This window comes from Nerophis lumbriciformis, linkage group LG29 (genome assembly GCF_033978685.3).
Source record: "Nerophis lumbriciformis linkage group LG29, RoL_Nlum_v2.1, whole genome shotgun sequence".
NCBI lineage: Eukaryota > Metazoa > Chordata > Actinopteri > Syngnathiformes > Syngnathidae > Nerophis > Nerophis lumbriciformis.
The window spans coordinates 25,427,501-25,444,587 of record NC_084576.2 but is presented as its reverse complement, the minus strand read 5'-3'; the positions used below and the strand labels follow the sequence as shown (position 1 = coordinate 25,444,587).

At 41.6% G+C, this 17,087-nt stretch overlaps 1 protein-coding gene across 1 annotated transcript in view; it reads left to right on the top strand.

Moving 5' to 3' along the window:
- LOC133572022 (F-actin-capping protein subunit alpha-2-like) overlaps window positions 1-17,087 on the top strand; it is a 51,960-nt gene that overhangs the window by 21,718 nt on the left and 13,155 nt on the right. The window contains exons 2-4 of the mRNA XM_061924634.2: window positions 3,396-3,459; window positions 12,744-12,795; window positions 15,436-15,499. Of these exons, the coding sequence (XP_061780618.1) occupies window positions 3,396-3,459; window positions 12,744-12,795; window positions 15,436-15,499 (180 nt within the window). The remainder of the gene's footprint in view (window positions 1-3,395; window positions 3,460-12,743; window positions 12,796-15,435; window positions 15,500-17,087) is intronic.

Here is a 17,087-nt window from a genome sequence, read left to right as displayed (position 1 = left end):
CAATATATTTTTCTTATTTTCCAAAGGTGATTAAAAAAAAATACCAATAATTATCAATATGGACTGATACAAAACACTTGTATGGTGATACAGTTGTCTGCCATATTGCCCAGCTCTATATTAAGCATATTTTATTTTTATGTTGGAACACATTTTATTAGTAGTATTACAGTGTTGACGCTAGGAATTTCTATGACTTGATGGTGTCCCTAGAAATGGAGTCCCACTTTTTTGTAACCGTTTTGAAAACAAATGATAAATGTATGCATTGTCCTATCAATATCTGTCATATAATAATAATAATACATTTTATTTATAAGGCGCCTTTCTGGGCACTCAAGGACACCGTACAAAATCAAAACAATAAAATCAAATTGGATAAAAACAACAACAAAGATAGAGAAGAAAAGATGATTACAATGAATAAGCAGTCAGGAATAGGTGTGTTTTGAGTCTTGATTTGAAGAGGGATATTGAGTCTAAGTTACGAAGGTCTGGTGGCAAAGAGTTCCAAAGATGTGGGGCAGAGCGGCTGGAAAAAGATTGTCATAAACGTTACGTAATTCATTAAAGGGGAACATTATCATAATTTCAGAAGGGTTAAAACCATTAAAAATCAGTTCCCAGTGGCTTATTTTATTTTTCGAAGTTTTTTTCAAAATTTTACCAATATCCCTAAAAAAAAAAAAGCTTCAAAGTGCCTGATTTTAACCATCGTTATATACACACGTCCATTTTCCTGTGACGTCACATAGTGATGCCAATACAAACAAACATGGCGGATAGAACAGCAAGCTATAGCGACATTAGCTCGGATTCAGACTCGGATTTCAGCGGCTTAAGCGATTCAACAGATTACGCATGTATTGAAACGGATGGTTGTAGTGTGGAGGCAGGTAGCGAAAACGAAATTGAAGAAGAAACTGAAGCTATTGAGCCATATCGGTTTGAACCGTATGCAAGCGAAACCGCCGAAAACGACACGACAGCCAGCGACACGGGAGAAAGCGAGGACGAATTCGGCGATCGCCTTCTAACCAACGATTGGTATGTGTTTGTTTGGCATTAAAGGAAACTAACAACTATGAACTAGGTCAGGGGTCGGCAACCCGCGACTCTAGAGCCGCATGCGGCTCTTTAGCACCGCCCTAGTGGCTCTCTAGAGCTTTTTCAGAAATGTATGAAAAATGGAAAAAGATGAGGAGAAAAAAATATATTTTTTGTTTTAATATGGTTTCTGTAGGAGGACAAACATGACACAAACCTCCCTAATTGTTATAAAGCACACTGTTTATATTAAACATGCTTCACTGATTCGAGTATTTGGCGAGCGCCGTTTTGTCCTACTAATTTTGGCGGTCCTTGAACTCACCGTAGTTTGTTTACATGTACAACTTTCTCCGACTTTCTAGGACGTGTTTTATGCCACTTCTTTTTCTGTCTCATTTTGTCCACCAAACTTTTAAGGTTGTGCACGAAGGGTGAGTTTTGTTATTGTTATTGACTTGTTGGAGTGCTAATCAGACATATTTGGTCACTGCATGACTGCAAGCTAATCGATGCTAACATGCTATTTAGGCTAGCTATATGTACATATTGCATCATAATGCCTCATTTGTAGCTATATTTGAGGTCATTTAGTTTCCTTTAAGTCCTCTTAATTCAACGTATATCTCATGACACACTATCTGTATGTAATATGGCTTTTAATTTTTTGCGGCTCCAGACAGATTTTTTTTTTTTGTATTTTTGGTCCAATATGGCTCTTTCAACATTTTGGGGTGCCGACCCCTGAACTAGGTTTACAGCATATGAAATACATTTGGCAACAACATGCACTTTGAGATTGCAGACAGCCCATTTCAGGCACGCTAAGAACATATATTTTTCCACGATTTCAGCACTCAGGTTGACCATACTTAAATAGACACAAAATACTGCATTACACAAGAATGTACTCGAATGATTGAAAAAAATAAATGTTTTTAAGCAAAATTACTGGTAAACACAGTTTATGTATAATAATTTACGTAAAACCGTGAGTAATGAATCAAGTTTTCATCAATTAATATATTCTGTAGACATACCCTCATCCGCTCTCTTTTCCTGAAAGCTGATCTGTCCAGTTTTGGAGTTGATGTCAGCATCTGCTTTGAGTGTCGCAGGATATCCACACATTCTTGCCATCTCTGTCGTAGCATAGCTTTCGTCGGTAAAGTGTGCGGAAAAAAACGACTGACCATTTCGTCGGCTTTCCCCACAGCCTCGCATTTTGAACAAATTTCGTCCAATTTCTTGCCACTTTCGCATCTTTGGGCCACTGGTGCAACTTGAATCCGTCCCTGTTCGTGTTGTTACACCCTCCGACAACACACCGACGAAAGTGAGAAAATGGCGGATTGCTTCCCGATGCGCGACGTCATCGCTCCGAGAGCGAATAATAGAAAGGCGTTTAATTCGCCAACATTCACCCATTTAGAGTTCGGAAATCGGTTAAAAAAATATATGGTCTTTTTTCTGCAACATCAAGGTATATATTGACGCTTACATAGGTCTGGTGATAATGTTCCCCTTTAAAGCTGCCCTGCCCCGACCTATAATTATAAATGAATAATTATTAATAATTTGACCCGGCAAATATGAACAAAACAAAACACACACAAAAAAACAAGCAAACCGGGCGGTAAAAATGTTTGTAAAAATTTGCGTCCTTTCTGACTTCAATGCGTAAAAAGACAAAAGTGCGTTAACGCCAACGCTGGTATTCATTTCCAGGAAAGTTCCATCACATTTTTTTTCTCCATGACCTCATGAACACACCTGTCTGACAGGTTACGTCTCATCTTGCGGCATTATTATGCACCCAGATGTCACACGCTCTTTTTTTCGTAAACCGCATGACAACATGCGTGCGCATTTGACTTTTGGATTGTTCACCCGAAGTGCGTCGCTGCACACTTCGACGCCTGCGTCCAACGTCCTCATTCGCTCTACATGCACAAACACGCACTGCTGATGAGGGCCCTGGAGACACACACACACACACACCTCATCGACATGCGACAACCTGACTGAGACATCAGACCCTGTCAACCATCTAGCGAGTCCTCAGCACATTTTCATGCCCTTATATGGCTGTGAGTGATGTGGTAGGGAGGAGCTGTGGTTGCACCGTCATGTGACCTCCAAACAGGAAGTGTTGTGGAGCTGCAGCAGAGAAATGTAGAAGGAGAAAATGGGCATGTGCACACATGTACATGCATTCATGCTCTGCTGAACATTTTTTTACGTGCAGTCAAAAATTGTGCAAAGCTACTAAAATGTCACCTTGAAAATGTTCGGATCAAATGAGAAGACAAAGCACTAACTATTTGTACTTTATGTCTTGGCTACAGGTGCGCATAGCAGCAAAATTCATCATTCATGCACCACCCGGAGAGTTTAACGAAGTTTTCAACGGTGAGTTTCAACAGCATTCTTGTGTGTACAGTAGTACCTGGGCTCTCATACCGCTCTCGGACAATTCTTATGGGATAGGAGAGACTTTATGCATCCCAGGATGGGGGGAAAAAAGATGTGCTCGCTGTGCAGACACAAGTTGACAAAAGGCAAAAGTAAGGTAAAAAAGGAAAACATCAGAGAACATGAAATACATGAAAAAAACACAGAGCTGATGCAAACAGCTGCCACTTCAGCGGCACCATTTGTACACACAACTACAAAGGTAAAACACAACGACAAATCTAAATATGAGCAATAAATCAAACTTATAGCATGTATAGGCAAACAACAAAACAGGAACACAAGTAAGGGTGTAACGGTTTCGGTTCAGTTCGGAGGTGTACCGAACGAGTTTCCACACGGACATATTAAGTAGCGTACCGCACGTTCTGTAAACAATGCACACCGGGGCACAACAGAGATTTCTCTATAGAATCTCCTCTCTGGTCAACAAAAGCACCATGAAGATTCTGGCGGGAACTCTCGTTCAACCCTTTTTCGATTACGCATGCACCTCCTGGTACCCTAGCACCTCCAAAACCCTCAAATCTAGACTCCAAACATCCCTGAACAAGCTAGTCATATTACTTCTAGACCTCCACCCCAGATCACACCTACCCACTTCTCCAAAGTGGGCTGGCTCAGGGTGGAGGACAGAGTAAAACAACTTGCACTGAGCCTGGTCTATAAAATCCGCTACACCTCCCTGATACCGAAGTACATGTCAAACTACTTCCTTAACGTAAATGACCGCCATAACCACAACACCAGGGGGAGCTCTACTAACCACGTTAAACCCAGATTCCGATCTAACAAAGGTCTTAACTCATTCTCTTTCTATGCCACATCAATGTGGAATGCGCTCCCAACAGGTATAAAAGAAAGGGCATCTCTATCCTCCTTCAAAACCGCAATAAAAGTACACCTCCAGGCAACTTCAACCCTAAACTAACACCCTCCCCGGATTGTTAATAATCAAATGTAAACAATCAAATGCAGATATTTTTCTTATGCCTTCTGATCTCTCTCTCTCTCTATGTCCACTACTTGCTGTACATATCCTACCAAGTCATACCTACACTGTTCCAATATCCATTTCTCTGCTCTCAATTATTGATGACTGATAACAACCAAACCTAACCACCCCCCCCTCCACACCCCGAATTGTAAATAATGTAAATAATTCAATGTATACACCCTGATGATTATCTTGTGTGATGACTGTATTATGATGATAGTATATATCTGTATCATGAATCAATTTAAGTGGACCCTGACTTAAAAAAACTTATTGGGGTGTTACCATTTAGTGGTCAATTGTACGGAATATGTACTTCACTGTGCAACCTACTAATAAAAGTCTCAATCAATCAAAAAACACACGGCACGCTAGCAGCGACCGGGCTACGACAACAAAGCAAAAGCGCTTTGGTTCAGCAGCGTATGCTTCTGGCAACACGTCAAACATGCTAACCTGTTTGAAGCGGCACGACCCCCAAGTGAACATCGCTTCAACGACGAGAAAGACGAGCGTCGTGCAAACACCGCATTCAAGCAGCCTCTCCTCGGCGAGTCAGGCAGGGCTAAAGCAATAACAAATGTTTTTATAGCAGCAGATTTAAGACCATATTGCATTAAAAACTAGATTTTGACCCACTTTTTCTTTCTGCAGACAATGTGGATAAACTGATTTTTCTGGCAAAAAACATGAAGATTGAGTGAAAGTCACCAGGGTTAAAGGCTGGGGGACGGGAAAGAAAAGTTAAACTGAGGTTGGGTTGACTTGAAACTGTTTAAAGGGGAACATTATCACAATTTCAGAAGGGTTAAAACCAGTAAAAATCAGTTCCCAGTGGTTTATTTTATTTTTCGAAGTTTTTTTCAAAATTTTACCCATCACGCAATATCCCTAAAAAAAGCTTCAAAGTGCCTGATTTTAACCATCGTTATAAACACCCGTCCATTTTCCTGTGACGTCACACAGTGATGCCAATACAAACAAACATGGCGGAAATAACAGCAAGGTATAGCGACATTAGCTTGGATTCAGACTCGGATTTCAGCGGCTTAACACTGTCTGATAAGATAATTACTAACAACTATGAACTAGGTTTACAGCATATGAAATACATTTGGCAACAACATGCACTTTGAGAGTGCAGACAGCCCATTTCAGGCGTGCTAAGAACATATATTTTTCCACGATTTCAGCACTCAGGTTAACCATACCTAAATAGACACAAAATACTGCATTACACAAGACTACCCGAATGTACTCGAATGATTGAAAAAAAAAATGTTTTTAAGCTAAATTATTGGTACCGTATTTTCCGCACTATAAGGCGCACCTAAAAACCACAATTTTTCTCAAAAGCTGACAGTGCGCCTAATAACCCGGTGCGCTTTATTACGATTCATTTTCATAAAGTTTCGGTCTCGCAACTTCGGTAAACAGCCGCCATCTTTTTTCCCGGTAGAACAGGAAGCGCTTCTTCTTCTACGCAAGCAACCGCCAAGGAAAGCACCCGCCCCCATAGAACAGGAAGCGCTTCACCCGCCCCCATAGAACAGGAAGCGCTTCACCCGCCCCCGGAAGAAGAAGAAAAAACGCGCGGATATCACCGTACGTTTCATTTCCTGTTTACATCTGTAAAGACCACAAAATGGCTCCTACTAAACGATCCGGGTCATAAAAAGACGCAATCTCTCCATCCGCACACGGATTACTACCGTATTTCACAGCAACTGAACCGCACTGTGGAACGGGAGCACGTACGGTGAATATTCGCTCCACAGGGAATGAGAAGTCATCCTTCACTGTGGTTCTAGCTTGCCATGCTAACTTCCACTCATGGTGATATTCAAAAGGAAGACCTTGCCAAAAGAGACCTTTCCAGCCGGCGTCATCATAAAAGCTAACTCGAAGGGATGGATGGATGAAGAAAAGATGAGCGAGTGGTTAAGGGAAGTTTACGCGAAGAGGCCGGGTGGCTTTTTTCACACAGCTCCGAAGGCGAACACACCTTCACTAAGACGGGCAGACAGCCTCGGACGACATACGCCAACATCTGCCAGTGGATCGTAAATGCTTGGGCAGATATTTCGGTCACAACTGTGGTCCGAGCTTTCCGGAAGGCAGGATTCACAGAACAACAGCGACACTGACTCCCGATGACTTCTACGAGACGGAACCGGCCATTTTGGATCCCACGCTAGCGCAACTTTTCAATTCGGACACCGAAGACGAAGAATTCGAAGGATTTACGAATGAAGAATAACTTCAGAAGGTGAGCGCTATGTTTATTTTGTGTGTTGTGACATTAACGTTCGAGCAACATTATGTTGCTATTGCTCTACACCATTTTGAATTTTACTATGTTTGTGATTGCACATTTGCGTACATTTTGGGACAGAGTTGTTAGAACGCTGGTTTTCAATATATTATTAAAGTTTGACTGAACTATCTGACTGTTTTTTTGACATTCACTTTAGCGCAGCGTTTTTTTGACATTCACTTTAGCGCAGCGTAGGCGCGGCTTTTAGTCCGGGGCGGCTTATTGGTGGACAAAATTATGAAATATGTAATTCATAGAAGGTGCGGCTAATAATCCGGTGCGCCTTATAGTGCGGAAAATACGGTAAACACAGTTTATGTATAATAATTTACGTAAAACCGCGAGTAATGAATAAAGTTTTCATCAATTAATATATTCTGTAGACATACCCTCATCCGCTCTCTTTTCCTGAAAGCTGATCTGTCCAGTTTTGGAGTTGATGTCAGCAGGCCAGGGAAGCTAGGGTCGATATTCTTCTCTTGATCATCTTCGGTGGCATAAGGGACGGTGTGAGCCAAGACATCCAGGGGGTTTAGCTCGCTCGTCTGCGGGAACAAACTGCCGCCATTGCTTGCCGTGCTACCGAGGCCCTTTGTCCCTGAATTGCTCACACACTCCGGCAGATTCAATGGGGGTCTGGCGGCAGATTTCTTTGACTTTATCGTTGGAAATGCATCTGCTTTGAGTGTCGCAGGATATCCACACATTCTTGCCATCTCTGTCGTAGCATAGCTTTCGTCGGTAAAGTGTGCGGAACAAACGACCGACCATTTCGTCGGCTTTCCCCACACCCTCGTATTTTGAACAAATTTCGTCCAATTTCTTGCCACTTTCGCATCTTTGGGCCACTGGTGCAACTTGAATCCGTCCCTGTTCGTGTTGTTACACCCTCCGACAACACACCGACGAAAGTGAGAAAATGGCGGATTGCTTCCCGATGTGACGTCATCGCTACGAGAGCGAATAATAGAAAGGCGTTTAATTCGCCAATATTCACCCATTTAGAGTTCGGAAATCGGTTAAAAAAATATATGGTCTTTTTTCTGCAACATCAAGGTATATATTGACGCTTACATAGGTCTGGTGATAATGTTCCCCTTTAATGTTGCACTTTTTATATGTAGAAGAAAAGTTATGTCATCTTATTTAATCTGCGCAATAGGGATGATACTCGAAACCGGTTTTCCCGGTTGTTCGATAAGAAAAGAACCGAGTCCTCGGACTCGAATCCCTTTTTGAGAACCGGTACCCGTTATCGAGACCACTATAGTAAAGAAAAAGAGTTGGTTCTTTATTCGGATCCCTCGGAACGAATCCCATCCCGACCAGAAATGCAGCGTGAGACATCACAAGAAATGACGTCACGTAGCTCAGTCATTAGGCGCAGATCGGTGAAGCAGGAAAAACAATGGACCGGAAAAAGCGCTCCAAGGTGTAATAAAGTTCAAAACAAAAAGGTATAATCCAATGAATAACTTTACTGAGAGATTTGAGCAGGGTACAAACACATGACGAACACTTTTACGACCAACCGGAAACATAGCAACCAGGCTAGCAACGCACCTCCTTTACGGCAGCTGTCGCAACGTTCTTAAAGCAACCGCAGCACATACATATATATACAACATATATGACATGATCTCCCTTTTTTAACTTCTGTTTTTCTTTCCTTGTAAACAAAACAAAATCACACTGTATTTGTGTTGTCTGTCTAATTATAAATAATGCAGACGAGGCGTGTTGGCTGAGTTCTTGACGTTTACTTACACAGCGTGCTCATAACCTTATTCTTAGCTGCCGGCTGGCTACATGCAACAACACTTTTCGGGGCTACTGCGCATGCTCGTCACTCCCATTGCATGCTGGGTAGGGTAGTTGTTATATTCTCTAGCTCAGTGTTTTTCAACCACTGTGCTAGTGTGCCGTGGGATACAGTCTGGTGTGCCGTGGGAGATTATCTCATTTCACCTTTTTGTGTTAAAAATATTTTTTGCAAACCAGTAATTCTAGTCTGCAAACGATGTGTTGTTGTTGAGTGTCGGTGCTGTCTAGAGCTCGGCAGAGTAACCGTGTAATACTCTTCCATATCAGTAGGTGGCAGCAAGTAGCTAATTGCTTTGTAGATGTCGGGAACATGGTTTGTCGTGATCACACGTGTGCAAGTAAAAAGGTATCTAATAAACAAAATAAAACAAAAGGTGAGTGCCACTAGGAAAAGGCATTGAAGCTTAGGGAAGGCTATGCAAAACAACACTAAAACTGAACTGGCTGCAAAGTAAACAAAAACAGAATGCTGGACGACAGCAAAGACTTACAGCTTGTGGAGCAGACTGCGTCCACAAAGTACATCTAAACACGACATGACAAGGATAGCGACAACTTAAATAGCCTTGATTGCTAAAACAAAGCAGGTGCGGGGAATAGCGTTCAGGGAAGACATGAAACTGCTCCAGGAAAATACCCAACAAAACAGGAAGAGCCCAAAATAGGAGCGCAAGACAAGAACTAAAACACTACATACAGGAAGACACCAAAAAACTCCAAATAAGTCAGGGCGTGATGTGACAGGTGGTGACAGTACACCTACCGGTACTTTGAGACAAGAGCTATAGTGATGCATGCTTGGTTATGCTTTAAAGTCATATTCTACACTTGCGAGAACAACTTTTTATCGTCAATAGCGGCTATGGAGTTTCATTTTTTAATGATTTCTGCTGGTGGTGTGCCTCCGCATTTTTACAATGAAAAAAATGTGCCTTGGCTCAAAAAAGGTTGAAAAACACTGCCCTAGCTCATAACATCACATCTTTCCCCCTATAAAGAAATAATGTTAACTCAATAAAGTGTATTTCTTTTTTTTAGCTTTAACTTTTCTTTAGCATTGTAACCACATTTGCAAACAACTTTTCTCTTCATAGAATGTTCTTTCAATAAATAAAGTGCAAAAATGTCAAAGCATCATAACAAACTGTTATGTCAAATCGCAGCAGAAATGCACTTTTTGGAGAGCTGTATTATTTTCAGTTTTGTGCCCAAGGGACTGATTTTATTTTAAAACTATATTATTATTTATACACCTATAGTGATCACAGAGACAGGTTGTTTTTGTGTTACTGTATATATTTGTTTTTCTGAAAAATCCCACTTAATATACTTTGGGTAACAACAGTCAATATTTATTTATTTGATTTGATTTTTTTAGGGGGGGTAACAGTCAGTATTTATTTATTTATTTATTAGATTTTATTTTTTTCTTATATAATAAAAGTGAGCTTTTGTGAAACCAAATATTGTGTTTTTTTCTATATGCAACAACTTATCTGGACTCGATAAGAGAATCGATAAGGAATCGGTTCGATAAGAGGATTCGATAATAGGCTCGAACTCGATAATTTCTTATCAAACATCATCCCTACTGAGCAACAACTTGAGGCAGTTTAATGTTGATTAACGTGGACCCCGACTTAAACAAGTTGAAAAACTTATTGGGGTGTTACCATTTAGTGGTCAATTGTACGGAATATGTACTGTACTGTGCAATCTACTAATAAAAGTCTCAATCAATCAATCAAAGAAAGCACTTTATATGTAGAAAGGTTTTGTTAAGAAACCATTCTGAGCCTTATCTTATTTACCGTATTTTTCGGAGTATACCGGTAAGTCGCACCGGAGTATAAGTCGCACCTGCCGACAATGCATAATAAAAAAGGAAAAAAACATATAAGTCGCACTTGAGCGAAAAAAACTGCGACTTATAGTCCGAAAAATACGGTAGTTTTTATTTTATATATGTTGACCACATTAACCCTGGCAATGGACCCTGTGTGTATATGTATGTTATTATTATGCTTAGCATTCATGACTGCCTGATCAGCCTAGTGGTGGCTCACATCCATCACACACACAGCTATTTCTATTTTTGAGCAGAATTATTATAGTGTTCCCAATGTTAAAAGGATAAAGCCATTGTTTACAAATTTGGCAAATAAATAACCCAAAAATGTAAATTTCATTGTTTTCTTACTGTACCAAAAATGAACCGAACCGTGACCTCTAAACCGAGGTACGTACCGAACCGAAATTCTTGTGTACCGTTACACCCTGACTGTGGTGGCATCTGCAGTGCTCCACGCCATCGTCTGTGCACAGCCATTGGAAATCACGACAAAGCACACATTGTGTCTTTAACGGGCAGTAAGCCTGTAGACAATGACAACGTGACAAAGTACTCATTGTACAGTTGCAAGAAAAAGTATGTGAACTCTTTGGGATTACTTGGATTTCTGCATAAATTGGTCATAAAATGCGTGCTGATGTTCATCGCAGCCACAATAATAGACATACACGGCTTGCTTAAACTAATACCGCACAAAAAATAGATAGATTGATAGTACTTTGATTCCTTCAGGAGAGTTCCCTCAGGAAAATTAAAATTCCAGCAGCAGTGTACAGAATTGAGATCGAATTTAAAAAGTAAATAATGGGGGAATAAATGGAAACAAAATAGAAAAACACTACAATAAGATTATAACTACAATTTGGAATAAAAATAAAAAGCAACAATGAGAATTAAAATATGACAGTAAAATAAGAATATAACAAGAGAAACTAGGCAGCAGTGACCTTGTTATGAAAAAGTATTGCACTATGTGGAGTAACATTATAGACACCTATTGGTTCAAAAGGTACTACTGTACATGTATGTGTACCAGTGACGTGCGGTGAGGTTGATGGCTGGTGAGGCACTGACTTCATCACAGTCAGATTTACAAACATATGAACCCTAAAGAGTATCTTATTCACCATTTGATTGGCAGCAGTTAACGGGTTATGTTTAAAAGCTCATACCAGCATTCTTCCCTGCTTTGCACTCAGCATCAAGGGTTGGAATTGGGGGTTAAATCACCAAAAATGATTCCCAGGCGCGGCGCCGCTGCTGCCCACTGCTCCCCTCACCTCCCAGGGGGTGATCAAGGGGATGGGTCAAATGCAGAGGACAAATTTCACCACACCTAGTGTGTGTGTGACAATCATTGGTACTTTAACTTAACTTTAACTTTACACATACAAACTGTAGCACACAAAAAAGCACATTTAATAAAAAAAACGTTATTATGGTCTTACCTTTACTTAGAAATTAAGTCCATGCGCCGCAACTAAAGCCCTCACTTAAACTTTCCACGTGCAAGATTGAATCTATTTAAAAAAGTGTAACCGAGGGTTTATAAATGTCGCCTATACTGTATGAAACTACAAAATAACAAACACGGAGGCTCCAGTTTACACGAGGACCACTTTATTTACTTTCTTTCAAAAACCTCCGCAACGTGACATCACTTCCGCTCTTAGCGCCTTCAAAATAAGAGCTCAAGGCATATACTGTATAACAGCGCATAACAGGAACTTAACATCACAAAGAGGAAAGCCCATGAAAATAGGTTACAAAAGTTATTTAATAAGAAGCCAAAAAGTGCAAAAACAATAATGTTCGTGTTGGAGGAGTTGTGAATTAGGTACACCTGCAGTCTGCAGGTGTATCTAATGTTGTGTCCCACATTAGTTTAAAAGGTACTACTGTACATGTATGTGTACTTGTATGTATTCTTTAAATATTGTGTAAACATGTGGATAACACTGTAAACACCTATTAGTTTAAAATGAATGTCCTATCTTGTCCGGCCACTGGGTGGAGCCAAAGTCAAAGGTGAAAGTGCCTTTTAGAGATGTTTATTTTTTACACCAGACAATGTTTTCTTTATGACTTCCTTCTTTTGGACTCTGCCCAAATAGTTTGTAGCGCTTGGAGACGAGTTAGCCTTTGTGTTTGTGCGTGCAGACTTGTCTGTGTGCTAATCCCTTCTCCTCGTCTTCTTTCTCCTTATCTCCGTGACTCTTTGCCTGTTGCAGATGTGCGGTTGCTGCTGGCCAACGACAATCTCCTCCGGGAAGGTGCAGCCCAGTAAGTGTGCCTTTAGCATTAGCCTTAGCACTGACACTGTCCATGCTACCTACACACCTGAGGGGGGGTGGGGGGGTTGTAGGGGGTAGCGTCCCGGAAGAGTTAGTGCTGCAAGGGGTTCTGGGTATTTGTTCTGTTGTGTTACGGTGCGGATGTTCTCCCGAAATGTGTTTGTCATTCTTGTTTGCTGCGGGTTCACAGTGTGGCGCGTATTTGTAACAGTGTTAAAGTTGTTTATACGGCCACCCTCAGTGTGACCTGTATGGCTGTTGACCAAGTATGCCTTGCATTCACTTGTGTGTGTGAAAAGCCGTAGATATTATGTGATTGGGCCGGCACGCAAAGGCAGCGCCTTTTAAGGCACGCCCCCAATATTGCTGTCTGGGTGGAAAGCGGGAGAAATTCGGGACAATAGTTGCCCCGGGAGATTTTCGGGGGGGGCACTGAAATTCGGGAGTCTCCGGGGAAAATCGGGAGGGTTGGCAAGTATGACTGGGAGACGCAACTGCTCTGTACTTCTCTCTACGTCCGTGTACCACTCCGTACAGCGGCGTTTTAAAAAGTCATAAATTTTACTTTTTAAAACCGATAATTTCCGATATTACATTTTAAAGCATTTATCGGCCGATGATATCGGCAGTCCAATATTATCGGACATCTCTGAAGACAACAACACATGTTCCTCATCCACGAATCTTTCATCCTGGCTCAAATTAATGGGGTAATCGTCGCTTTCTCGGTCCCAATCGCTCTCGCTGCTGGTGTAAACAATGGAGAAATGTGAGGAGACTTTCAACTTGTGACGTCACGCTACTTCCGGTACAGGGAAGGCTTTTTTTTTTATCAGCGACCAAAAGTTGCGAACTTTATCGTCGATGTTCTCTACTAAATCCTTTCAGCAAAAATATGGCAATATCGCGAAATGATCAAGTATGACACATAGAATGGATCTGCTATCCCCGTTTAAATAAAAAATTTCAGTAGGCCTTTAATTTAAGAATATTTTTCAACATATTGAGCAAAAAGGTCTAATTTTTTTCTACCAAGAAAAGTGCACTTATTAGTGAGAATATACTTATTTTAAGGTATTTTTGGGTTCATTGAAGTTAGCTAATTAGGGACCACAATGTCCCTTTGGGACAGAGGACCCTATTGTATTTCGTGCGTTTTATTATTATTATTCCGCCGCCTCTTTGAGCTGTAATTTGACCCCTTAACATGCTTTAAAACTCACCAAATTTGACACACACATCAGGACTGGCAAAAATTGCGATCTAATCAAAAAACCTAGCCCCAAAAGTCAAAATTGCGCTCTAGCGCCCCCTAGGAAGAAAACACAGACAAAACTGCCTCTAACTCCCAGTAGGAATGTCGTAGAGACATGAAACAAAAACCTCTATGTAGGTCTGACTTAGACATAGATTTCATACTTTGACATCTCTCAGTAAAAATCAACAGGAAGTTGTCGATTCCCCCTTCAAAACAAAAGTTTAGTAAAAACAGTCACTTTTGCCTCTTTGAGCTGTAATTTGACCCCCTTAACATGCTTCAAAACTCACCAAACTGGACACACACATCAGGACTGGCAAAAATTGCGATCTAATAAAAAAACAAACCCCAAAACTCAAAATTGCGCTCTAGCGCCCCCTAGGAAGAAAACTCAGACAAAACTGCCTGTAACTTCCAGTAGGAATGTCGTAGAGACATGAAACAAAAACCTCTATGTAGGTCTGACTTAGACATAGATTTCATACTTTGACATCTCTCAGTAACAATCAACAGGAAGTTGTCGATTCCCCCTTCAAAACAAAAGTTTAGTAAAAACAGTCACTTTTGCCTCTTTGAGCTGTAATTTGACCCCCTTAACATGCTTCAAAACTCACCAAACTGGACACACACATCAGGACTGGCAAAAATTGCGATCTAATAAAAAAACAAACCCCAAAACTCAAAATTGCGCTCTAGCGCCCCCTAGGAAGAAAACTCAGACAAAACTGCCTGTAACTTCCAGTAGGAATGTCATAGAGACATGAAATAATAACCTCTATGTAGGTCTCACTTAGACCTACATTTCATAAATTGGCATCCCCGAGCAAAAATCTACAAGAAGTTTGCAATTCCCCCTTCAAAACAAAAGTTTTGTAAAAAAACAGTCACCTTTTTTCAAACATTATCTCCTCTGAGCGCGTTTGTCGTGTCGGCTTCAAACTAGCACAGGAGAGAGATTGAACCCTTCTGATTAAAAGTTGACCAAAGAGTTTTAATTACTGCTCCGGTTTGGATTTTATGTGCCGTCAAAGTCGGTCCCGTCCATCGCTGCTTGCAGCTTTAATTTTACTTGTTTTGGAAAGTCTTGACAAGCCGAATTTTCTGTTCTATTGACAGATAATTTAGCTTAGTTCAAATAAAATACCCCTCATTTTTTAATTTTTTTTCTTGTTTTTGAACACAGACTTTTTGCAGTGTAAACACTAAGTCACGCGGCGTGGGCGTGCCACCAGGCCGGGTGGGAGTGGAAGGAAAATGTGTGTAACTTCAAGCGCGCAAAGGGGATAATAGGACCCTTAATACGCACACGTGCAGGTGTGCAAGGCTTTCCTGACATGAAGTGATGAACATCTGTCCCTCTTCTTTCTGCAGCGCATTTGCACAGTACAACGCCGACCAGTTCACCCCAGTGAAGATCGAAGGCTACGACGAACAGGTGAGTTGGTCTCTGGTGTGGACTGCAAGGTGTCACAGTGGACGCAGTGAGTGGGAGGGATGTTTGTGCCTGCTGCTATCTGCTGGTTTGACACGCCACGGGCACACTCCCATACTTTGAGTGCATACGTCCGTCAAAGGCAGTAAACGGCCTCGATGGTGAGTGCACACTGGCACCGCCTTCCATGGTTGCCATCTTGGCAAGGTGGCAGAAGGGGAGGGACTAACTCCACTGGTTGCCATCCTCTATCACAAAGAGGAGAAGCAGCAGATCATTACTGCAGACACGGACTTGGCACAACACTGTCCAAGTTTGTGTCCTCATAGAGCAAGTACACAGTAGGGGTGTGCCGACCCCATGTTGATATCAGATATCGGTCCGATATCATCAAAAAACGTGTGCGATACGAGCAGTCCTGCAGCGTGTTTACTTGTGTGGGATCTCATGTGCGATACAAGCAGTCCTGCAGAGTGTTTACTTGTGTGGGATATCATGTGTGATACAAGTAGTCCTGCAGCGTGTTTACTTGTGTGTAACATTGTGTGCGATACAAGCAGTCCTGCAGTGTTTACTCGTGTGTGACATGTGCGATACAAGCAGTCCTGCAGCGTTTACTCGTGTGTGTGTGTGACATGTGCGATACAAGCAGTCCTGCAGAGTGTTTACTTGTGTGTGACATTATGTGCAATGCAAGCAGTCCTGCAGCCTGTTCACTTGTGTGTGATAGCATGTGCGATACAAGCAGTCCTGCAGAGTGTTTACTTGTGTGTGACATCATGTGCGATACAAGCAGTCCTGCAGCCTGTTCACTTGTGTGAGATATCATGTGCGATACAAGCAGTCCTGCAGAGTGTTTACTTGTGTCTGACATTATGTGCGATACAAGCAGTCCTGCAGAGTGTTTACTTGTACGTGATATCATGTGCAATACAATCAGTCCTGCCGCTTGTTTACTTGTGTGTGATATCATGTACTATACAAGCAGTCCTGCAGAGTGTTTACTTGTGTGTGACATTATGTGCAATACAAGCAGTCCTGCAGCCTGTTCACTTGTGTGTGATATCATGTGCGATACAAGCAGTCCTGCAGCGTGTTTACTTGTGTAACATGATATGCCATACAAGCAGTCTTGCAGCGTGTTTACTTGTATGTGATATCATGTACGATACAAGCAGTCTTGCAGCTTGTTTACTTGTGTGTGATATCATGTGCGATACAAGCAGTCCTGCAGAGTGTCTACTTGTGTGTGACATTATGTGCAATACACGCAGTCCTGCAGCCTGTTCACTTGTGTGTGATATCATGTGCGATACAAGCAGTCCTGCAGCGTGTTTACTTGTGTGCGATACGAGCAGTCCTGCAGTTTGTTAGCTTGTGTGTGATATCATGTGCGATACAAGCAGTCCTGCAGCGTGTTTACTTGTGTGCGATACGAGCAGTCCTGCAGTTTGTTAGCTTGTGTGTGACATGATGTGCAATACAAGCAGTCCTGCAGCCTGTTCACTTGTGTGTGATATCATGTGCGATACAAGCAGTCCTGCAGAGTGTTTACTTGTATGTGATATCATGTGCAATACAAGCAGTCCTG